Here is a 24,010-nt window from a genome sequence, read left to right as displayed (position 1 = left end):
ACTTAGTTACTTTCCCTAATTATTTACTTTCCTCAATTATTTGTTTTCCTAATTATTTATTCCCCTATATATAACTTTTCCCCGATTATTTATTTTCCCCGATCGTTTCCCACAATTATTTATTGTCCCAATCACTTACTTAGTTTCCACCTTTTTTATTTTTTCCCCTTACTGTTTCCCACCCTCCCTTTTTTTTTCCCCACCCCTTATTATTTAATCACTTTCCCCTTATTTATATAACTATTTCCCCCTTATTTGTTTATCCGCGCGGGGTTTTTAACCTTAATTTCAGCTGCTGTTTTCGGGTGTCCCTCAGGCCGCGCGGGGGGAAATCCCGCGGCCGTGACGTCACGGGGGAAGCCCCTCCTCACGCGGGCGGGGCGGCACCGCCCCTTTCGCGCGTGGGCGCGGGGCGTGTCCCTGCGCGGCCGCCGTAGGCTCGATGTGGCGGGGCGGGCGCGGCTCCACGTCACCATCGGCGGAGCGGCCGCGCCGGGCTCAGCTCCGCTCCGGCACCGCCCGGCGCCGCACTCGGTACGGGCCGCAGGACCCGCCGCAAAGGCCGCCCGGGGAGCGAGGGAGCGCCGGGCGCCGCGGGTGCGGTGCGCCCCGCAGGCCCCGAGGCCTCAGGGACCCACCGGCAGGGCCGCGGGGCGGGTGTGGGGGGGTCCGTGGCGCGGGGGGCTCGCGGTTTGCTCGGGGGAAGGGCGGGCGGTGGCATCGAAGGGAGTTTTGCCTCAGAGGTAAAAACCCCCCCGGGTTTGAGCTGAGAGTGGGTGCCTGGGACATGGAGGGAGAAATATCCCCAGGGCGGCTGTGGATCTGTCGGGATTTTTTAGTAAACGTTTTTTTGCGCTGTGCATTACAGATGGGCGTCAGTAAAGCGATGCGTCCGCAGGGATTTGTTTCACGGGGTGCCCCCGTTCCTGAGGCTCCCCAGGGATGTAGGTGGCGAGCAGGCGTGGCTATTTCCTTCGCTTGATAAACTGTAACTTTCGATTTCCGCTGTAAATTTCGATTTCCTCTCCTTGCCCAGAGAAGCTGTGGATGCCCCATCCCTGGAAGTGTTCATGGCCAGGTTAAATGGGGCTCTGAGCAACCTGGTCTAGTGGGAGGTGTCCCTGCTTGTGGCAGGGGGGTTGGAATGAGTTGATCTTTAAGGTACCCCCCCAAACCATTCCGTGACTCAGTACAGGTGGTCAGAAATTTTGTTGCTGGAGCAGTAGAGCAGCAGCTCCATCTGTGTCCGTGGGGCCTCTCTCTTAAGATCAAGCTGATTTCAGGTCGAGGAGGGCAACTGGATGCTGGTTCTCCCTGCCACGTCTCCCAGCTCTGCATTTTAGCAGAGTTGTTTTCACTGCTGCTTCTCAGAGCCTAAAGTACACTCACTTATCATGCTTCAGAGACATGTTTGACTGCGATTTTTGGAATTTCTGCAGTTGAGGTCTTGGTATGAGTAAAGATGCCTGGTCTGCTTTCGTGAGGCTGTGCTTTGTGGTTTGTATGAGTTGTTCTTGTAAGTGAAGGTGCTGCAGGGCTTTGAGGCAGGAGTTCTGGCTAACAGCATGGAAAAGTAAGCAAAAAACCTGCTGCTGAGGCAAAAAAACCAGTCGTATTTCTACAAATGAGCAGTAGTGACAGAATCAATAAGGTTGGAAAAGACCTCCAAGATCGAGTCAAACCTTTGGCTGATCACCACCTTGCCGACTACACCATGGCACTAAGTGCCACATCTAATTTTTTCTTGAATGAGTTGTTTATGTAGATATTTTTAAACAATAGCCTTGAAGGATCTAATCCTTAAAATAAAGAATTAATAACAGAAAGAGGCAAGTTTCTTTTAAAAACTTGTATTGCAATTGTTTTCTGGGGTAGTTGCTGTGGTACTGTTGTAATTTGTTGTTTTGTTGTGTAGAAAGAAGCAGCAGCCCAAATTAGCACAATTTCCTGCTCACTGTTCAGTTTGAGGCTCCCTAGGTGCCCATTTGATGAGAAAAGAGACTTTGGACCTGGCACCAGCTTGTGTACTGCCTCAAGTGCTCATTCAAACACTGCAGCTCCATGTCCCAACTTCCTTCTCTCCTCAGAGCTATTTGTAGGGAGATACTTTTAGCCATACTAGGAATGGGTGTTTGTTGATGTGCTGGATTTTGTTTGTTCCTGCTTCAGTAATAACACAGGAGTGGAGAGTTTACAGGGTTCACACCTCAGAAGTTGTCTGCACAGATAAAAGAGGTGATGTGGGGTGTGAGCTGGTGTCCCCAGACAACAGCTTCTTAAACTGGCCTGTTATTGAAAGCTTTATGTCATGGAGGTCTGGCCCTGCCATCACGGAACCTCGAGGAAGAGCAATCTGCAGGGAAAGCACAGCCTTGAGTTGGAGAGTTGAGTGTTTCCATCCTTATGTAAATCACAGCCTTTGGTGGGGATCATTTTGCTCAGTTCCTTTGGCACTGTTATTAGTAATAAAAATTGTATAAAACAAATATGCCTTTACACATTATTTGGCTAATGTGTGGTATCATAATTTAGAATAAAAAGGCATCTTCCTTGTTTTAGTCATTTATTAAACTAAGTCGGAGACTTCCAGAAAATTAATAAAAACTTATTTGTTTTGACACAATTTCTGTAGAAAGTACAAAATTGCTTATGTAATAAAAAGTAACAGTTTTCTCTGCTGTGCCTGTCAGTATGGTATCATAGCATTAAACAAGCAAGTTGAAACTTGGGCGTTTTTTAGGTTGATTTGATCCTAGATATCTATTATATAAGGAATAAACAAACATGAGAATGAGGATTGATAGAAGAAAAAGGTTTATTTGCTCCTAGGTACCTATTATATATGGAAAAAACAAACATGAGGCTGAGGATAAGCTTAATTGGTAATTTTATTACCTGAACTGTCAGCCACACATCAGCTCTGACAGATCTCTAACCTTCTCGTACTTCTTCACCATAAAAATACATACTTTCCTCATTAGTGTCTAGCAGAGACAGTAGAGTTGAGATGCTCTGATGATCCTTGGCAGGCAAAATGCAATCCTGCTTCCCTCTCCACCATGCTTTCTTTTCGCCCATCCTTGGTTTCTACTCTGTTGGATCTTGTGCTCATCTTCAGAGCTTCCTCCATAGGCTGATTCAACTTGCTAATCAAGTCAAGAGAACTCTATGACTGTATCTTTTTTTTTTTTTTTTTTAATGTTTTAAAATCTTTTAGCTCGTGTCAGTTCACCTAGAGGGGCACAGGACTGCAGTGAAGGTAGTGGGGATATGTAGCCAGGATCAGGGAGTAAGTATATGAGGGAGAAGCTGCTGCATCCCTTGGGCTGCAGTCAGGTGCCTGTTCACTTCTGTTAGCCCTGACTGTATTGGGAAGTAGCCTGAAGTACTGGGAAGATTTCTTTCTTTTACTTTTTTTTATTGTCTTTGGAAAATCTCGTGCTCTTCATCTTTGTGGTGCTAACAGGAATATTTTAGTGTAACAGAAAAGTGAGAGGGCTTTTGAATGCGGCTTCTGAAGAAACCCAACAGTTCCTTCAAACCATTAAGTCAGTTGTGATAATGTTTTCGTGTTTGTTAATAAAATCTGTTAACTCTGGGATGGCTTTCTTTGCTTGCTTTTAGGTTGTCTGATATTTGTGTCAAAATAATTCTTCCCTTGAGAAAACTCCTGTAACCAAGAACCATGACTGCTGCAGAGAATGTGTGTTACACGTTAATCAACGTTCCCATGGATTCAGAACCACCGTCTGAAATCAGCTTAAAAAATGACCTAGGCAAGTATGGACAATGATTGAAGGATACTCCATCTCACCTGAATTGTGATATTCTCTCATTGTGCCTTTCCGAGAATATTGTTTACATTTTATAAACTCAAACAAGTCAATTTGATGTTTATTTTCTGTTGCTTTTTGAAAGGTGTACATTCCTCTGTTTGCTGTGGTTTGAGAAGCTTCATGATATTATCTTATGTATTTTAGTTTTGCTATGTGTGTCCTCCCGTCTGTGCAAAATTTGAAATTTATTTTTTTTTGACATTTTAAGTAATACCAGTTTGGGCAAGGGCAGATTTAAGCACTGTAATAAGCAACAGGTTGTCTTGTCACTTGTTTCAGTACACTGCAGAATGTGCTGACAGAAACAGCAGTGACAGTGTCTAGTATATATATGTATGACAACATAGCACATTGTAGTGTCCTGATATAAAAGGCTGTTTAAATTTAAGTATTAAAGCAGCCTTGGAGTTTGTACTCCTTCAATTCCAATATATTGATGCTAGAATTAAGTCTGAACTCCATGCTTATTTTTAAATGTCTCTTGCTTCCTCTTTATCCTATAATAAGAGGGCATGAATTTTATTAGTATGCTCTGCTGCACTCCTTCAGAGGGGTTTGTGTCTTCTGCCGCTGAAGATTGGTATTCTTGTTAAACTAACTGTGACATGTCAGCCTTCCTGGCTTCACTTCTTCCTCCTCTAGAAAAAGGAGATGTCAAGTTGAAGACTGAGGCCTTGAAGAAAGTAATCATTATGATTCTGAATGGTGAAAAACTGCCTGGGCTTCTGATGACCATCATACGTTTTGTGCTGCCTCTCCAAGATCATACCATCAAAAAACTGCTGCTTGTCTTTTGGGAGATTGTGCCAAAGACCACTCCAGATGGCAGGCTCTTGCAGGAAATGATCCTCGTGTGTGATGCATACAGAAAGGTAGCCCATTGTTTATTTCATTACTTGTCTGGATCTTTACAGCAAGTGGATCACTTTGTGTTATTTTATCAATATAAAAGTGGTTTATACTCAGCATTTCCTTCCTGGAAGTGATGTCTCGGTGCTTCAGGGCTGAGTAACTGTAGATAAGCAACATGGCTACTAACAAGGAAATTTTGTGTTCTTTTACTGTTATAACTTAACAAAAATGTAGTTCCTCTGTCAGTGAATGTCAGAGGTGAGGGTAACATAATTACTGTCTTCGTGGTATCTTGGGACAAGCCATGGCTCATAAAGGACACTATTTTTGGAATAACTTCAGTGTGGTATATTTGGGACACTCCTTCATAAAGATAGTAAAGGCCTTCAACTTTGGGAATGGGTTGGAAGCAGATGAGTTAACACACACTAAAGGTTAGTATCCAGTGTGTGGGAATGCCCACAGGCCGAGCTTTCACACCCATGGTAACTGGGGAAAACACATACAATGCAAAAAAACATACTACAGGCTTTGTAAGTGTTACTGCACAGAAACACCTGTTTTTAAATATTGGTACATATTTAAAACGCTGGGGCAGCAGTGTTTTAGGAACTTATTTAGTGAGAAGACTGAGGTGTCACTGTGGTGACACTGTTGGGAACTTGTACCTTCGGGAGGCTGTGTGGGAGAAGGCTAGCAAGCTAGTGAGTGCGTTCATCTGGAGAGTCTGGCATTTCAGATATGTTTCCTGTTGGTTTTAGGATCTTCAGCACCCAAATGAGTTTATCCGAGGCTCCACTCTCCGCTTTCTCTGCAAGCTGAAGGAAGCGGAGCTGCTGGAGCCTCTGATGCCGGCCATCCGCGCCTGCCTGGAGCATCGGCACAGCTACGTGCGCAGGAACGCAGTCCTGGCCATTTACACCATCTACAGGTAAAGGCCAGGAACAGTTGGAAACTGTGGGTGCACAAGACCAAGGCCAGCTATAGTGATCTGCATGGGTTTTGAGATCTCAAACATTTATTTATCAGTCACTGCTGTGGTGTTTGGGCTTTTTTTTTTTGGTTTGTTTGCTTTTTCTCCTCTATCTAATGGACTTCTTTGGAGAAGCAAAAGGTACTGCTGCTGCTTTCTCAAGTACGATAGAGGTCCTTATATTGCAGGTTAATTTGCATGGGCAAATACCTTTCTTGTTGATCTAAATGTTATTATTTGTAACCAGTGTCCACAACCATGAATAGGGAAGAATCCTTGTAGGAATATGCGTATATAAATTTATTTGAGCAGGATGTTTTTGATGTGCTGCAGTTACATACTAAACATTATTGCAGTTTTTACCTGAACCCTGTGGCTGAGTGTTGCTATCAATGTTGTAATCATTGATGAGGTAATGTCTTAGCTGTCATGACAACAAACAATTTTTTAAAGCTCCTTGAGTCTGTTTGCTGTTTAAATAGCTGCACAAAAGCTCTGTATCAGTCTTTTACTCTTGAGTTTTTGTGAATGTTTGTCTTCAGGGTATGCACTTAAGCCTTGGGTTCTGCTCCTTACCAGTAGCTCTTTTAATTAGGATTTATTTTTTTTTTTAAGAAACTTTGAACATCTTATACCTGATGCTCCTGAATTGATCCATGATTTCTTGGTGAATGAGAAAGATGCAAGCTGCAAAAGAAATGCATTTATGATGCTGATTCACGCAGATCAGGTAAGGATACTTGCCCTCAGACTCATTTGGTCTAATAACTTGAAAATGTGCTGAGTAACTAGCCAGGAATTTGTTGGTAGTATGAACTATTTCTATTCATAAAAAAACCCACGTTTGACAATGTTAATGCTTTTGGTGGGATATTTGGTACTGAAAAAGTTAAAGTAGGTCTTCAGTGCTGTCTTCATTTTGAAGGAGAATTACTGTGTTTGGTGAAGGCATATGCTGGTGCTGAAATCTCTAATTAGTTTTGGCAAGGGAGCATAACCAGGCTGAGAAGTGCTCTCTTATCTACTGTTTTATAGCTTTTGTAGCAGCATGAGAAGGAAATGGCAGTTTCTGTTTAGTGTTTTGGATTATTTGCTCTACAGGCAATTGCCTCTTGTGCCTGATTACCATTAGTTTTGTCTCTCTTTTGCAATCTACAGACAGAACAGATTAATTTGCTCTTCGGGTTTACAGTGTTTTCCTAAATTGTTTTAATTTCAAATTGAAGGGTCACATAAATGCTGTTTTGTAGTTTGATTTTAGAATGTGTTTTGATTTAAAATTCAACTGAGTGAGCAAACGCAGTCTAATTTAAAATAATTTATCTTTTATTTCTGTAGGATCGAGCTTTGGATTATTTGAGTACCTGTATTGACCAAGTCCAGACATTTGGTGACATCCTGCAGTTGGTTATTGTTGAACTAATTTACAAGGTAAAATGGAAATGTTGTGGCACGTTAGATTATATCAGACTGCTTTTTAGAATGGATAGAATGTTCTGGAAAAGGTTTTATAGCTAGCTTCTAGTCCATGTCAGGAATATGTCATTGTTTAATACAGCTGAATAAGATTCGTCTGTTGAAATGATAAAGGCTCAAGTATGCACAGTGTAGAGCAATATGTCTCACCTGATTTGCTGTGATGGGGACTGTGTATTATCAGTCTGGTTTCATGGGCATGAGCAGGGCATCTCTTACAGAAGCTGGTAGAGACTGTGCCCTTCCTTTTGATCTGAGATTAAGACCTGGTGGCATTGCACTGAGTTGTCAAGAACAGCTTTTGAATAGCTTTTGTAATTAGATTTTACAGCTGTGAATGCCCCAGAAAAGGTTGTCACCTTTTGCTCACTTCTCTCCTTGTTGTAAGATAATGGAACAGGTAAACTGTAGGATTGCAGTTTCCTTTTTTCTTTATGTGCCAACTGTGCATCCTTCTTCTTGTTGAGGTCTGTCACGCGAATCCATCGGAGAGAGCTCGGTTTATTCGCTGCATCTACAACTTGCTGCAGTCATCGAGCCCTGCAGTGAAGTATGAAGCTGCAGGTACTCTTGTTACACTCTCCAGTGCACCAACAGCTATCAAGGTATGGAAGTGATGTTTTCAGATGTTCACTAGCTTTTAGTGCACTGAAATGGGTGCTGTGTGCTGCATGTAGCTTGAAAAAGCAAAGGCTTTAGTAACACTTCACACGTGAAAGTCTCTCTTAGAATTGGTCACAGAAAAAGACTGAAACTGCTTTGCAGACCTAGAGCTAGGGGACTTCATGTCACTTTGGTAGGGGACAAGCATGAATACTGTGCAGACTTGTGCAAGGGTTGGTACTAACCTGCAATCCTCTTGGCATAGTTAGCAAAGCAGACTAAAGCTGAAGATTTTCAGAGATTTAATTACTTTCTTTAGTCTTTATTCCTGTTTTCAGACCAAGGGGGAAGCATAAATCAGTGAAGATTGGTGTTGATTTCTAATTGACCTGGGGTTCCTAGATTTCATATTTGTACAGCTGATTATTTAAGAGCGCTCAGAAGTTTTGAACTTGTATGGAAATTTCAAAAATAAAATATGCAAGTCTAGATTCAGAGTAAAAGCATTGTAAATAGTAGTTTCAAAAGGTCAGGGGGAGTGTGAATTCCAACATTCTTTCTTTGGTATATCATTTTTGTTGAGTAGTCATTAAAACGATATCTAGATAGGTTAACTGCCAACTGTTTTAAGTTGGTTTTCATGCCCTGTTGTGTACTTCACTGCTGACCCAAAGTATGTCAGGTAGATTTATCTTGTTATGTCTTTCTTTGAATTTGAAATCAAGTCTGTGTGTTGTAAGCTGATGTAAGTTGATCACCTTCCAGTGTGATTTTTCTAATGTAGTGAAATCCATTTATAATGGACCAGAAAATTTTAAAGTCTGTTCTCAGGTTCATTTCTGTGCCAAATCAGAGTAGCTGCTTTAAAAGTAATATAAAAGGACTGTTTTCCAGAATTTCTCTCAGAAATTTGCTGGTTTCTCCTCTTCATTAATTAAAAAATTATTTTGATCCTTTTAATTTTAGGCAGCTGCCCAGTGCTACATAGATTTGATTATTAAAGAAAGTGATAATAATGTGAAACTGATTGTCTTGGATCGGTTGATTGAATTAAAGGAGCATCCCTCCCATGAACGAGTGTTACAGGTATGTGAGCTGTCTCTTTTCCTGCAAGCTTTAGGAAAGAAAAGCCTTCAATAACAAAGCTTTCAGGTTTTGTGATGTATGGAGAAATGGTACTTCTGAAGTTTACACTTTCTGTTGGAATGTTTTTGGTAAAAACATATTGGAGGGACTTGTATGTTTATGATTTCCTGCTTTTATTGTCTGTATAAGAATTATCAATAGCAAATGTTGTCCTGATCTTAAGGTTTAACGATGTAGCTTGCATGGTAGACTTTCATGAAAATGTAGAATGTATTAAATGAACACTGTGAAGGTCCTTATGCCTGGGATATGTTGCTTACTTGTCAGCAGATTACATATTATGTATCCAGAAAGGCTTTGAAAATCACTGAGGACTGAAAATTAGAATTGCATGAAAAGGAAGTAAGTTAAAACAGCAAATTACTTACAATTTTGTTATTGTTTCAGGATCTAGTTATGGACATCCTCAGAGTGCTGAGTACCCCAGATCTAGAAGTACGCAAAAAAACCCTCCAACTGGCTCTGGATCTTGTGTCTTCGAGAAATGTGGAGGAGGTAAAATATATGTATTTTTGATTCATTGCACTTTTTTTTTTTTTTCTTTTGAAAAGTATGTCACCTTTTTGAGTTTTATTTGATCTTTTCTGCAGCTTGTGATTGTTCTGAAGAAGGAAGTGATTAAAACTAATAATGTGACGGAGCACGAAGATACAGACAAGTACAGACAGCTGCTTGTTCGGACCCTGCATTCCTGTAGCGTTCGGTTTCCAGACATGGCTGCAAATGTTATCCCAGTGGTATGCAAATGTTTAATTATATTGCCATTAAATAGGTTCTAGCTATACCCAAAACCTAGAAAATAGCTGAAGTGTTCCTCACAGTGGCGTCACAGGAAGCAATATTATTTTTAATCCCTACAGAAATACAGGACTTCTGACGCTGTTATTATTTGTCTTCTGAGACTTTACTTTTAAATGCTTTTGCAGAACATGAGCTGAAGAGGACTTTTACTTAAAATGCAATAATTTGTATCATTAGAAAACCAATTTAGGATTATGATAATTGGCAATTGTTTGGAATGTATTTAAGGTTGTTTGACTTCAATTTTGTTTAATGGAAGATACATATGCAGTTTTATTTTTCTGAATGTAGAAGGAAAATATTATTGTACAAACTTATCTGTGCTGCTGTTTGTGCTCATGTTCACTCTTCTGTGCTAGCTGATGGAGTTCCTCAGTGATAATAATGAAGCAGCAGCTGCTGATGTCTTGGAGTTCGTGCGGGAAGCAATCCAGAGATTTGATAACCTCAGACCTCTTATTGTTGAGAAGATGCTTGAAGTCTTTCACTCAATTAAATCTGTCAAGTGAGTCCAAAATACAGTATCAAACCAACATTGGAGCACCTTGTGGCTCACTCTCATTGCCTTTAAATATGTACCAAAATTCTTTCAAACTCCACACAAAGAATAACTGAAGCTGAGATATTTTGGGAGTAGATGATTTCTAAGTGCAACCTACTTGTACAAAAGAAATTAAATGCTTTTTGCCTTGAATGAAGAAAATATATTCAAATTTCATTTCTATGTGCAAGTGGTAATTGTATTTCCACTTGCTAGGAGATAGTGTTGTTGATGAAGGCCAACCATAAAGTGATATATTTGTTAAAACAGAGTTAGTAAGGCATTTGCTCTTGTAGGCAACTGGAAACACTAAGGCTAGATTTATTAGAAAACCCAATCTAACACAGACCAGGCTTTGCAACCTCCAGAGCTTCTTTAGCACCTTTCAGGGCTCTAAAAACTTTCTTTTCTGTTGGATATGTAATGCTTAAGTCATATGAGAGCTTCTCTGTATGAAGACAGCATTCTGTCATTCTTGTAATACACAGAAAACTCTGAATCCTATCTCCATCATCATCTCATTAAGTGTGAAAAAAAAATCTCTGAAGCTTTGGTATTCTTTTCCTAATCTTCACTCATCTTCTTGTTTTTCATTTTCTCCTTTAAAATCGAGAAATTAGTTTGTCTTAGTTAAGTGGAGAATTTACAGCTGACTTTATTCACATAGAGTTATTTCACCATGATCACAGTGAAATTTAATTTTGTGTATGTCAGGATTAACGCAGATGGAAATAAATTTGTACCAGAGAATATATCTATTTTGATGTACCTGTTCATGAGCTTACTAAAGCTGAAAGGGTAATTGTTTTTGATCAAACCTGCTTTTTGTCCTTGTGTCCTTTTGGATTTGCGAAGAGTAACCTTTACCACCGAACATAAATCACTTCTCTTGATGCTAATTTGAATTTATGATGAAAACATGACTTAAGTTACTGTTCTTGTCTTAGGATTTATCGAGGAGCGTTATGGATCCTTGGAGAATATTGCAGCACAAAGGAAGACATACAAAGTGTAATGACAGAAGTGCGCAGATCACTTGGAGAGGTGTGTGTGCGCTTTGGGTTTTTTTGTGTTTACTAGCTCTTTGTGGTTTTTCTTGATGTTATGCAGTGGGTTTTCTAGGAAAAAGATGTTTTTAACAGTGTTTTGGGGGCTTGAGGTGTGTTAATGGCACCACACAGGAAATCTTAAGTAAAAAGAAGTTAGGGTTTTGCGTTCATGATCAATTTTCTTTCAAGTCTCATACTTGAGCTGAGAATAAGGGATATCTTTTAAGAGGGGAGATGAGAAATTCCTTATTTCAGAAAATTAAGGCTGCTTTAAGGTATAATTTAATTATATTCAGTGGCAAAGCAAGAGTGCTTTAAGTGGGTTGTTCTGAGAGGGATTTAAGGCAATCTGTGCAATTTGAGCTTTATTGCATGAGTAGGAAGCTTCTGGATGTATTTCAACATCTGCCTACTCCTCAAATTCTCACAAAACTGTTGCATTTTAGCTGACTTTTTGCTTATAAGAACTTCAGTAATGCAGATAATCTCTATTAAAACCTTCTGCAGAACAAAAATACATCTTTTATTTTAATTGTAACAATTGTTTCCTGCTCATTTCTAGATCCCAATAGTAGAATCTGAAATCAAGAAAGAAGCTGGGGAGCTAAAACCTGAAGAAGAGGTGTCTGTGGGTCCAGCCCAAAAGTTGGTTACAGAGATGGGCACTTATGCAACACAGAGTGCTCTCAGTAGTTCACGACCTGCCAAAAAGGAAGAAGACAGGTATTTAAGACTTCGTGCTAGGCCAGGAGTGACTTGGTTGGTTTTGTGGGTTTTTTTTTCTCTATTTGAGTGGTATTTTCTCTCAGACGGAGTTCAGTGGTTGAGGGAATTTCCTGTTTTAAGGTATTATCCCAGGTGGATGGTAGCTGATAGGATGTTGCCTGATTGCTTAGGATTTGTAGTCAAAGCTCACTGTATCAAAAAGGACTTTATTAATTATGATACCCTAAATTCTATTTGTTTTTTTATGTGTAAAGTTCTCTCACAATTTTAGTTGGATACAGAAATGTTGCCTTTAGATTAAAACATTTTCTTCCCTTGATATCATCTTGCAGTACTTAATACTTGCTATAGTTTATTTTGTTGGTAGGTAGAACAATTGTTATATTTCCTTAGTTACTGCAGATGGGCTACTTCATCTTGACCGGTCGTTATCATCTCAGTGCTACAATAAAATTATTATACATTACACCTCTCACTCCTTTGTCAGTGTGGAAATGACTGTGTGACTTGTGAATGTATCTGGAAAAAAATACTTTGAGTGGGAAGAAACCCCAACCTTCTGGGATGTTTCAAGCTTGTTTTGCTTGTACAGTGTAAATGTTGAGGTATCAAGAGAAGTAGGCTGAAGGATATCATCCAAAACTAGTTTTCTGATGATGATTTGTCTTTGCAGACCTCCATTACGAGGATTCCTGCTCGATGGTGATTTCTTTGTTGCAGCTTCCCTTGCTACAACTTTAACCAAGATCGCTTTGCGATATGTGTCACTAGTTCAGGAAAAGAAGAAACAAAATGTAAGTCATCTCTTGTGTTTTCACTGTACATACAGGGAAGAGCTGGTTGTTGCCTCTTTTGATTTTAACAGATGCAAAATGTGTTAGTGCCAGTGAAGTGCCAGTTATGTGATTGGATAATAATGATAATTTAGGTCACAAACAGGACATACTGTTCTCCAGTCACTCTATCTAGATAGTCTCTAAATCATACTGCTTGGTTTCTAGATAACAAGTACTAAAAAAATAAGTAATTCTGCTCAGAGTTTTTATGATTTGATTAATGTGCACCTTTTTGTAAATAAGTCAGAAATAAACATTTCTGTAAAGCTATGGAAAATACAGTAACCTTCTTCCATTCTCTTTACTTTGTCTTCCTTCTCAGTCCTTTAATGCTGAAGCTATGCTGCTGATGGCCACTATTCTCCATTTGGGAAAGTCTTCTCTTCCCAAGAAGCCAATTACAGATGATGATGTGGATCGTATTTCCTTGTGTCTGAAAGTTTTGTCAGAATGTTCTCCTCTCATGAATGACATTTTCAACAAAGAATGCAGGCAGTCCCTCTCTCATATGCTGTCAGCCAAGCTAGAAGAGGAGAAACTTTCCCAGAAGGTGAGCTATTATAAGTGTGTAACCAGAAACACTTGTAGTTTTTTGATGGATGTTCACATTCAAACTGGTCCAGGAAATGTCACCATTTGACTCTGTGTAAGTCAGCCATTATTCAGCTGTGTTTCTGTGCTAAGGGGTGGAATTCAGTGTGAATTCTTGAATTATTCTCTTCCTGCAGAAAGAATCGGAGAAGAGGAATGTGACGGTTCAGCCAGATGATCCCATTTCCTTCATGCAGCTCACTGCTAAAAATGAAATGAGCTCAAAAGAAGACCAGTTTCAGCTCAGCCTTCTTGCAGCAATGGGAAACACACAGAGGAAAGAGGCTGCTGATCCTCTTGCTTCCAAACTTAATAAGGTAATGGGAAATTATTGTTTTAATTATATACATGTTGCACTGCTTATGCACAGGATCAGCTTTGGGAATCTTAGGCTTGAACTAAAGAACAGACAGTGCTGGCTGATTGAAAAGACACAGGTATTTCCTGGTTGGGATTAAGACAGAGTAAAACCCCTGTGCTTGTAGCTGTTACCTTCTTCACATGGGGAGGGGAGGAATAAGGAGGAAACTTGGAGTGCTGAACTGGTGGAATATGGAGAAGAAATTGAAATAGTTTGCTGGTTTGAAGAGCCCAGTAAGGTTCACAGGGAAAAGAGTAAGGACATCAGTAGAGATTAAGAACCCCTTTCTTTCTTTGGCTGCTATATCCTATTGCCAAGTGCAGTGCATCCTTATCTTTATACTTTTTTTTTACTCCTGATTACTAGGACCTGCACAGAAGGTCCAAAGAGAAGAAATCTCTTCATTCGTTCATCAGTTAAAAAAACAAGCTTTTAAAGACTGGTTGAGTTGGTTTTAAATTTAAAGCTACCTTTTAATTTTAAGTCAGCATTTCTTTGTGCCGCTGATCTTCTTAAGAATAAATGGCCTTACAGTTCATATTTTAGCAACCTAGCAATTCAGAATACATTTCATCTAGAAAGGTTGTACAATTGTAATCTGTATACAAAAGGATATGTGAAGGAAGGATGCAGTTAGTATTCCTTTTTATTAAAAATGTGGACAATCACCGTGTATTTAGCTGTAAATTAATGAAATCTGTTTGTTTTGGAAGACTTATGCAGGAACTCTAGATTTCCTAAACATCACAACTTCTTTAAATACTGCTTTCTAGGTAAAATTTGTGGTGATTTTTTGAAGTGTTTTTCCCATTTTTCTTTTGCTTTCCTGTTTTTCTTATTACTGAGTACATTCTGTAAAATTAAAATCTCTTTGCACACCTACTTGCTTTGAAGGCTCACATTAAAGAATAATGGATTTAACTGTACTTCGTTCTTATTTTTTTGGTGATTGTTTGACATGATTCTATGTTTAAAACTCTTCCATGACATTAAACCCCCTAACCTCTGTCACAGGTTACTCAGCTGACAGGTTTCTCAGACCCTGTGTATGCAGAAGCGTATGTCCACGTCAACCAGTATGACATTGTGCTGGATGTGCTTGTTGTCAACCAGACCAGTGACACTCTGCAGAACTGCACCCTGGAGCTGGCCACGCTGGGTAAGGAGAGCTGGTGGAAAGAAAGCAACTGTGAGGTGCTGGGCATTGGCACCCAATTGTGAGGAGTTTCTCAGACACTTTGAAATACTTACGAGTTTATGCCAGTTTCCATTTTGGAAGGATGTTTTTGAATGCCTTTCAAATGTATTTGTTTATATATTTGGTGGAAGATTTTTATGTACTGGCACTGACAGTACCATCTGATGATACAAACTGCAGTCAGATTTTGTATCTTTTCATGGCTTTTTCGCTAAGGAAATAGCATTACATTTTCCCTTCTCCTTTTTCCCTGAAATACGGACAGGTTTTTTGATATACTTATTCCCCATTGTGCTGTTCTTATAGACATCAAACATAAATTTCCAAAAAAGGACAAAATCTCAAGTTGTATGGGGCACATGTCAGGCAGAGAAAGCCATCTGCCCTAGGGGATTTTTACACTCAAACTCAGGTAACACTGCATTAAATACTGCATTTACTCAGCTGAAACCATTCCCTGCACCAGTAGCTGTACCAGAGTCTTGCTTTAACAATACTGAAGCTTCATTAACTTCTTTTAGAGGAGCGACTGGAGCAGATAATCTAAGAACAGTGACCCTTTTCTTATTAGTTGTCCTCTGCTTTGGCAGTCAGGAGGTGAAATATGTTTACAATACACCAGGAGAACTCGTTACATACTTTTAATTATTGTAAATATGACTGGAGAGGCATAACCTTTCTCCTGAACTTCTAAATCATTTCATCAGACTAATGATGGAAATGAATAAAATGAACATATTACTTAATATTTTTCTATTTGGCAGCTCAGTTAAGTGGAATTCATTTCCCAGGTGATGTCTTCAGATGTGGTGCAGGAGCTGACTTGATGCATCACTCCTGTGTGTAGAGCTCATGCTGTTCCTGCTGCGTTCTCAAGTGGCAGTTTAGTGGAACTAAGGAGTCTTTCACAGTTGCTTGCTAAAGGATTAGTAAAAATGCAACCCTTAGTGCTTCCTTGGAGCACTTATATTCAGAGTCAAGGTGATACTTTGACCTGTTTATAAATAGCTTATTGCATGTAATACTGGACGTTGAACTTTGGTTTTGAGGCACTTGACTATAGGATTAGGTCTTATGATGTTGTCAGTGATTAAACACAAGGTAGAATTAACCATTTCCTTGTTAAAAAAATAATACTATACTTAATCCAAAGCCCACTTAAGCTGGTATTTGCATTTGTTTTCAGTGGGGTTTGGGTGAACACAGTACTATTTTAACCAAAATTTTGTATGTAATGTAAATTACTTTATCTTACAGTTAGCAAACTGTAAAAAACCCCACATCAATTCCAAGTCAACTAATATCTTTATGGTGGTGGTTAGTGCAGCTCTGTAGATACAGAAATTGATTGACAAGAAAATAAAATGTTTTTCCAAAATCTAAGCTCATTGTGTACTGCTAATGTTCCCTGATGCCCATCTCCCAATTTCTTTACACAGGTGACTTGAAACTTGTGGAAAAACCATCTCCTCTGACACTGGCTCCACATGATTTTGCCAACATTAAAGCTAATGTCAAAGTCGCTTCAACAGAAAATGGAATCATTTTTGGTAATGTTGGTAAGTAAAAGTTTAGTATGCAAAATTAACATTAACATGAAACATTTCTTAACTACTTAATGAGCCCAAAAATAATTAAAGCTTTATATACTGAGAAAAGAAATGAAATGGTCTACCATGCATGAATATTTTGTGGTGATTTAAAAAAAAATACATGTTGCTTTTACTTAAAATCATGGTAGAACATGCTGCCTTTAGAATGACTGTCAACTTGAACCCAAGCCTCTGAGTTTGGAACAAGCTGGGCAGCCCTGCCTGAAAGACCAACACACTTAACTCAGAGTTCTGTGGCAACTGGGTAAAGCTCTTGAAGAGGACAGAGGTCAGCCATGAGACTGAGCAAGGGTTGAGTGCTGTTAACTGGCGGGTGGTAACCTTATTAAGTGCAAATTCACTTTTTTAAACATTAAGGTGGTTTGTGTTTTATGTTGCAGTGTATGATGTCTCTGGAGCAGCCAGCGACAGAAACTGTGTGGTTCTCAGTGATATCCACATTGACATCATGGATTACATCCAGCCTGCTTCTTGCACGGATGCAGAGTTCAGACAGATGTGGGCAGAGTTTGAGTGGGAAAACAAAGTTAGTTTTATTTTTTGTATGTTATTTGGGGTTTGTTTGTTGATGTGGTATAATTCTGTTTCTTGTTCTACACCAACTGATTAAATCAGCATTATTATTATGTATTGTCCTATAAACCTTATTCAACATCCACATTGGATGTTTGCCTCAAGTAGCTCTTTCTCTTACTGTTATCTTATCAGTTTCACAAGCTTAGCAATGCAATAACTAGATATTTTTTCTTGCAAAAGTGGTATTTGCATTGAGCTTTATCTCCTGTATGGAAGGTGTCCAAACTGATTGGTGACAGCTGTGTATTTTGGCTCAAAGGTGAGATGGCAAGCAGGTATAAGTTTATGCTGAGGCTGCAGAATGACTCATACTGCTCAGCCTCTCCAGTTCTGAATTGCGTTGTGTTTTGGGTCACAGGGGACCTTTTAAAGGTCATTTAGTGCAGCTCCCCTGCCATGGATAGGGGCATCTTCCTTTTACTCTGTCACTTTGCAGTACAGCTGTAGCATAGAGTTATGGATGCTGTGCAAGACAAACGAGGTGGTGGGTACACTTTATATTAACTGAGGGTGCCCAAACAGACCTGTTAAAAAAGGGTTTGAGGGACATAATCTCATAGAACAGAGCAATATAATTTAAGAATAGAGTAGAAACATTAAAACAGAATGGAAAATATTTTACATGAACTGTACCTTGTTTGGTACATATATTCACGTGTGTTTGCTTCAGACTAGATTTAAATGTCTCAGGGGAAACTCGTGCACAATAAATTTTAAGACATGGTATGTGAAGCCTTAAAATTTATAAAGTTGTGTTAAAAAGAAGATTATACCAGACCAGACCAACAATAATCAATATGAGGAAGCCAAGGCAGCTTTGTTGCTAGGAGGGAAAGATAAAAGTAGTTTTTATCATTAGTTAAAAGCAATCTTTGGACTAGATACCTCTTTTTTTGTGTTTTGGCAATGTGCACACTGTATTAAGACAAGAAGTCCACTATTTGCTCTGGAGAGTCTACATGTTTGGCACAATATCATATTCACCCAATACATTTTGGAAACCATGGTAATAGCATGAAATCCTCCATCTCTAACAACTGGATGGCAGGAGGGGAAGACTTCTTATGATACCACCACATAATGGGGAGTGCAGCCAGCTTACTGAGTGTGCAATTCCTCAAGGGGAAATGGAGTGGTAATCTCCTTTATGGAGCCCCAAAGGAGAGATGGTTTCAGAAATGCCTGAGGTGCTAATTAAAGTAATTGCCTTTTTTTTTTTCTTTTTGAAGGTAACAGTGAATACAAATATTGTTGATCTAAATGAGTACTTACAGCACATACTGAAGTCAACCAATATGAAATGCCTGACTCCAGAGAAGGTGAGCTATTTCTTGGAGGCTTTTAGACACCCTTTTTAGTTTGTGTGCTTTACCATTTAATTTGTTCAGCATTTGTTATTAATATTATTAGAAATTCTTACTTACAAAATGAAATGGAACATATACTTCAAAGTTTTTAAATGAGTGGTCTGAAATTACTAAAAGCAAATTAAGTTACCAGAATTCTGTGTTCCTTAATCACTTTGGCTGTTTCTTCCCCAGTTAGAAAGTCAGAATGTCCCTTTTAATTTGTGGTAGCCAAGCTGTAGTATAGACTTAATGGCACCATCTGTTTTTATAAAGGTTTTTTTTCAGTAGCTCCAAGTTTTTTCCTTCTCTGCCAAAATTTACCTTTCTTTTGCAAGTTTAGCCTTTTTGTTGTAAAGCAAAATAAATATATACAATATTTGCTATTAAGGTATAACATGTATAATAGCTGTTAGCTAACACATGTATAGCAGCCAGACAAGATCTGTTGTTACTATTTAGCTTCTTTACCACTTTGCTGTTGGTTAAATCCGACCATAAAATGCCATCTTACCTTGTTTTGAGGAATACTGTAGGTTGCATGTTTTCTGATATTCTAGAAAAAGGCCACCACTCTTTCCCAGAGCACGATTCCCACATTTTACGAAGGAAAAAGGAATTTAAGCGTTCCGCGCTGACGTGTTCGCCTCGCTAACCTGGGGCGAACCAAAATGTGTTTAAAGGATTTTGGCCTTTCTGAAGAGTTCAAATGTGCTTTCCACAGGCACTTTCTGGCTATTGTGGCTTTATGGCAGCCAACCTTTACGCCCGTTCCATCTTTGGGGAAGATGCCCTTGCGAACGTCAGCATTGAGAAGCCGATTCATCTCGGGCCGGAGGCGCCTGTCACCGGCCACATACGGATCCGGGCAAAGAGTCAGGTAACGTGGCTTATATTGTCTCCTTGCCACTTCTGTGAAAATGTACCAAGCACTCTAGAAAACCTGCAAATTGTTGTACGTTTGTTTCCAGTGCTAGATAAATGGGATTTTTTTTGGGGGGGGGGCGGGAAGGTGAATATAGGAACTTTATACTTAGTTTTAAAACTCTCTTTTACAGATTTTGTGAGGGAAGAAAATCTTTGTAATTGGGTGTGATCATACCCCAAAACCGTGTTGTAGGTCTTTTCTCCTGGTGTGTTACCATAAAATAGGCCTTTGGGCCAAGATTTCCTTATTTTATCTATAGCACTGCGAATAGGATGTTATGTTTTATTTGGTTTTAAATAAAGAGCAAATATGCCTCAGGGTTCCATGACCTTTTTCCTGCTAAATTGCACATTTTAGTGTCACACAACAAGGACATTTTATGCATGTAATTGCTGTTCACTGAAGTTTTTTTAAAAAAACAGCAAAACAAAACCTGGAGTCTTTTAGTAGGAGTATTTTCTGTAGGTATATCTATGAGTCTGCTTTGGATTTTAGAACTTCTGCCTCCTTACTAAAAATAAAGTATGGGATTTGGAATACGTACAGTAAAAAACCAGTGTAAAATAGAAGTATTTTAAACGGGGTACAATAAAAGATTACCAGTGAGTTTTCACATTTAGAGAAATCATTTACTTTGTGTGATGTCACTGTAAAGATTTTGAACTGGTTTAAATTCATGTTTCTGATAGGCTTACAGCGCCATTTTTACATAAGACTGCATTCAGTTACATATTACCAGCATGGTTTCACCTGGAAATCATTCTGCTATTGAATATGTGGATTTATTCATGCGGTTTCTTATGAGATTTCTTCAGTTTCTATGCAATAATAATGTGGTTCTGTGATTAAATTATTTCTCATAGCTTTAGTGCATTCAGTGCTAGTACCAGCTCTGAGACTTTCAACAGCTGAATTTCAGGAACTGGACTGGCAGTTGTAATTTCTCCCCTGGCAGTCTACTTTCAACTGGTGGGAGGTCAAAAGGCTTAAATTTTTAATTCTTCTGATGACACATGTAACATTTGCCAACTCATTTAGGTTTCATTGTTTCAATAATACATGTAGATCTAACCTTTACCTGGTGTTAAGGAAATGTGCAGTATGATGTGTACAAATAAGCGAACAGCTAGAAATTTCCATGACTTCACAGATTTCTATATATGCAACTTCCATTTTAATATAGATAAGATAAAGTAATTTGGAAGTGAAGTATCTGTGCCATGATTGTCTTCTTTCTTTTCCTTACAGGGAATGGCCCTGAGTCTTGGAGATAAGATCAATCTGTCTCAGAAGAAAACAAGTTTATAAATTTTACCTAATGCCTTTTCAGGTCTTTTACAATTTAACCTTAGGTATGTGGCTTTTGGGATCCAGAACATCTTGTATTCTTCAGTGTTCTGTAATTGTAGAAGCCAAGCTTTTGAGCTAAAAGCATTCCAGCAGATAATTTATAGATTCTCCATGATTGATATTGAGCAAAACTTTAAATCTCCAGGTGTTTTTTTCTTTGTCCTGGAAGTCATGTTTTCTTTGTCTCTAATATATGCTGATGCTCACAGTACAATAAACAAATTATGCCAGTTACTGTTTTGTCTGTAAATTATAAGCTCTATATTATCTCATCTATACTGAATATTTGGCTAGGACTATTTTGCTAAGAAAGTGGGAGTCTGTAATAGCTTAGGTGTTTACAGTAATGACTAGGCCTGAACTGTGTGAATGTGTCATCATGGCTCTTAAAATACTCTGGTATACCTAGGAGAAAATATATTTGCCATTTAAGTCAAAGGCTGTGTGTTCTAGAAGGTTGGTTTAGTAATGTAATAGCTTGGCACAGACAAGTTTGTAGTATCAGAAAGGAGGTTGTCAAAATTTAGCTCTTTCCGGCAAGTTGTAGAACCTTAAACTTTCTGAACTGCTTTTCTAACGGCGTTATCACAAGTAACGTAACATTGCTGGTGGTGTTCTTGTTTTTCAGTTAATGTGGAAAAGGCAGCCAAATGCAGTGTTAAAGCTGTTGCAGCATAAGCAGTATTTCAGTGAATGCAGCCATTAACCACATATGTGAGTTCAGGAAGGAAGGATTCAGACTGATTATGGTCTTGCAGTGAATTGAACTAAATTGAAAAATTGCAGAAAAGGAGGAATTGTAAGCGAAGGTCAGGTCAGGATGTGGAAGTCAGTTAACACCATTTGGTTCTAAATATTATGCAAATTAACAGTAGATTAAAACATATAACCATTAGATTGAAAACAGTGTTAGCTGAATCTCTTAAGCATCAATTCTGAATTTGTTAAATTACTGGAAGCAATTACTTCTACAGAAGAATCTCCAGAGCCAACAGTACTCTTCCAGTTGGCACAAAGTCTGCTGCTGAAGTTCAGCAGCTGTGACCTGCTCCATTAGGACAGAAGAGAATTGAATTAGTATTCTAAAACATTTAAGGCCTTGGTGATGAAAATACCTATTTTTCACTCTGAATAAGCACAGGAAGGAGCACACATGTTAATTCTGAAATGAAAGAGTCTGGGCTGCTGTATTTTATGTGGCTAAAGGATGGCCCTGGAAGTGCAATGCAAAACCTGAGACATTCATGTAAAAATTTAATTACTTGTTCTTCCCATGACTACTTTTTGCTGGCCACCTTAGGTCTGTTCTTATAAGCATTAGGTTCACTTTTCATTCCAATTCTGTTCTTAAGCTTAGGTGTTAGAAGAAAGTAGTTTGCCAGATCTGTCAACAACTAAAGCTTTGTACTGATGCAGCTCTACAAAGCTGAATATTTGGTACATAAAAATCATAAAAGCAACAAAAGTCTGCTGGCAGTAGTTATTTTTTAAGCCATTTGCCATCAAAGCCATGCTGTATCTAACAGTACTGAAGTCTGTGTTACTGTACTCCAGTGTGCACCCCTCTGTTACAGACAAGCCTGTACACCTGCTAGGGCCATGCTGTTTGTTAAATATTCTAGGTTTGAAATATGTGACTTCCAAAGCTATGGTGTGTTTATTTCGCTGTTTTCTCATAGGCACACATCTCACACTTACTACATACAATAAGAAAAAAGAAAGGGTCTGTGAGAAGCAAGGGTCTTGCCATGAGTTTGTGTGAGCAGAGAAAATAATTGAAAGTAGCTTCTGAAGGCTCTGATTACCTATTGCACTTCCGAGAGCATTGAATGTGGCAATGAAATGCACAGGTTGCAGTAACACTTGTTTTGTTTATAAACAATAGATACTGTTGACACTAAGTATCATGACAGTGCAATTTTAAAAGCCTTCACCTCCTATTGTGGGGGTATCCAGCTCTTGTATTCCAGCAGATGTTAGAGACAGTAAATCAATAAGATAGTGCATTTTGGTTTTGCTGAATGACCTGTTTGTTTTGCATGTTTTGAAATCCCTTTTTGGCTCTGCCATGACTTTGTTTTTTAATGAAAGCTCCAGCTCATGCACAACATGATACCAGCAAGAGCTGAAGCTCTGGGTAGGCAGATCTGCCTTGGTAATGTAGTTATGTGTCTGCATGATCCCACAGCAGTTATATTCTGTTCTGGGAAGTTATGCCAGATTCACAAGGATGTAGTAGACATAATCAGATTGTGATCTTAACTGCTTCATACCTCATAATTTGGGGGTGGAAGGTGGTGATGGGAGAAAATCACTAGAGGTATGTTGTGTGTGAGCTCCTGTGAAATTCCATGGATATTGATATGCTGCTGGGGGGGGTGCATGTGAGGGACCTCATTCTGCAATCACTTGAAGCCAAACCAAGAGAAGAGAAAATCCTGTAAAGACTCCAGTGAGTGGTTTCATCTCTCCGTGAAGATGCTGTGAGTAGTAAGACGCTAACTGAGACTGAGTCGTGTCTCTGTGTACTGACTGGTTTGAATGAGATGGATTTGCTGACCACAGGCAAGGAAAGGATGTTTTTGGAGAAGGAGAATGACTCACAGTATTTGTTATCCAAGCCTTGTTTCAGTCACAATCTTCTGTCCTCATTGGAGAGAAGAAAAACATCCTGGCATGTGCAGACATCCAAATTTCAAGCGACTCTTAGTCAGCTGGGAGGGGCACATAAGTTTGTTTAAGATATCTTTTGCTATCTAGATTTTATGGAAGGACATGAAAACACCTGTTTGGCAGAAGCTACCATGACTAGGATTCATTTTCCACCTGCCATGTGTTTCAGTAATTCTCCTGCAGAATTGGTTTTTTACAGAAGTTTTGATTGAGACTACATTTTTTCAATAACCTGAACACAAAAAAAAATTAGATAATGTGTTTCATGTCTGTACTTCAGAGGTGAAATTCCCTTCTTTTTTATATCTTTCCTATTATATTTTGGCTAAGCTTTTGCTCAGTAGCAAACTGATTCTGGTTCTGTGTGTACAAAGGAATATCTTGCACAGGCTATCCTACTCGAGGATCCACTTTGCAGCTTTTTCATTGCAGTAAAAGCTCTTGTACAGCTGTGGATCTACTGAATTGTTCAGAACTTTGTACAAGGAGGTTACTATAACCTGTGTTCTGCACAGCAGTGTGTATTGCATACATG

At 39.0% G+C, this 24,010-nt stretch overlaps 1 protein-coding gene across 1 annotated transcript; it reads left to right on the top strand.

Annotated features, from left to right (window-relative positions):
- The first annotated feature begins 373 nt into the window (after positions 1-373).
- COPB1 (COPI coat complex subunit beta 1) lies at positions 374-21,036 on the top strand. The gene is made up of 22 exons (XM_032691205.1): positions 374-534; positions 3,625-3,776; positions 4,479-4,708; positions 5,450-5,619; positions 6,277-6,391; positions 7,000-7,092; positions 7,605-7,742; positions 8,707-8,826; positions 9,274-9,381; positions 9,477-9,623; positions 10,047-10,192; positions 11,176-11,272; positions 11,840-12,000; positions 12,677-12,797; positions 13,162-13,389; positions 13,568-13,747; positions 14,806-14,950; positions 16,429-16,548; positions 16,983-17,128; positions 18,408-18,497; positions 19,249-19,404; positions 20,701-21,036. The coding sequence occupies exons 2-22, from the start codon at positions 3,686-3,688 to the stop codon at positions 20,758-20,760; spliced, it is 2,862 nt and encodes a 953-aa protein (XP_032547096.1). The 5' UTR covers positions 374-534; positions 3,625-3,685; the 3' UTR covers positions 20,761-21,036.
- The last annotated feature ends 2,974 nt before the right edge of the window (positions 21,037-24,010 follow it).

This window comes from Chiroxiphia lanceolata, chromosome 6 (genome assembly GCF_009829145.1).
Source record: "Chiroxiphia lanceolata isolate bChiLan1 chromosome 6, bChiLan1.pri, whole genome shotgun sequence".
NCBI lineage: Eukaryota > Metazoa > Chordata > Aves > Passeriformes > Pipridae > Chiroxiphia > Chiroxiphia lanceolata.
Note: the sequence above shows the minus strand (reverse complement) of the source record. Positions and strands in the feature narration are given on the sequence as shown.

Bases quoted from the DNA above. Each gene is read 5' to 3' on its own strand.
- COPB1 (XM_032691205.1), top strand. From the start codon at position 3,686: ATGACTGCTGCAGAGAATGTGTGTTACACGTTAATCAACGTTCCCATG. The intron at 7,743-8,706 runs GTATGGAAGTGA...TTTTAATTTTAG, and splicing joins GTGCACCAACAGCTATCAAG to GCAGCTGCCCAGTGCTACAT. The intron at 9,624-10,046 runs GTATGCAAATGT...CTTCTGTGCTAG, and splicing joins CTGCAAATGTTATCCCAGTG to CTGATGGAGTTCCTCAGTGA.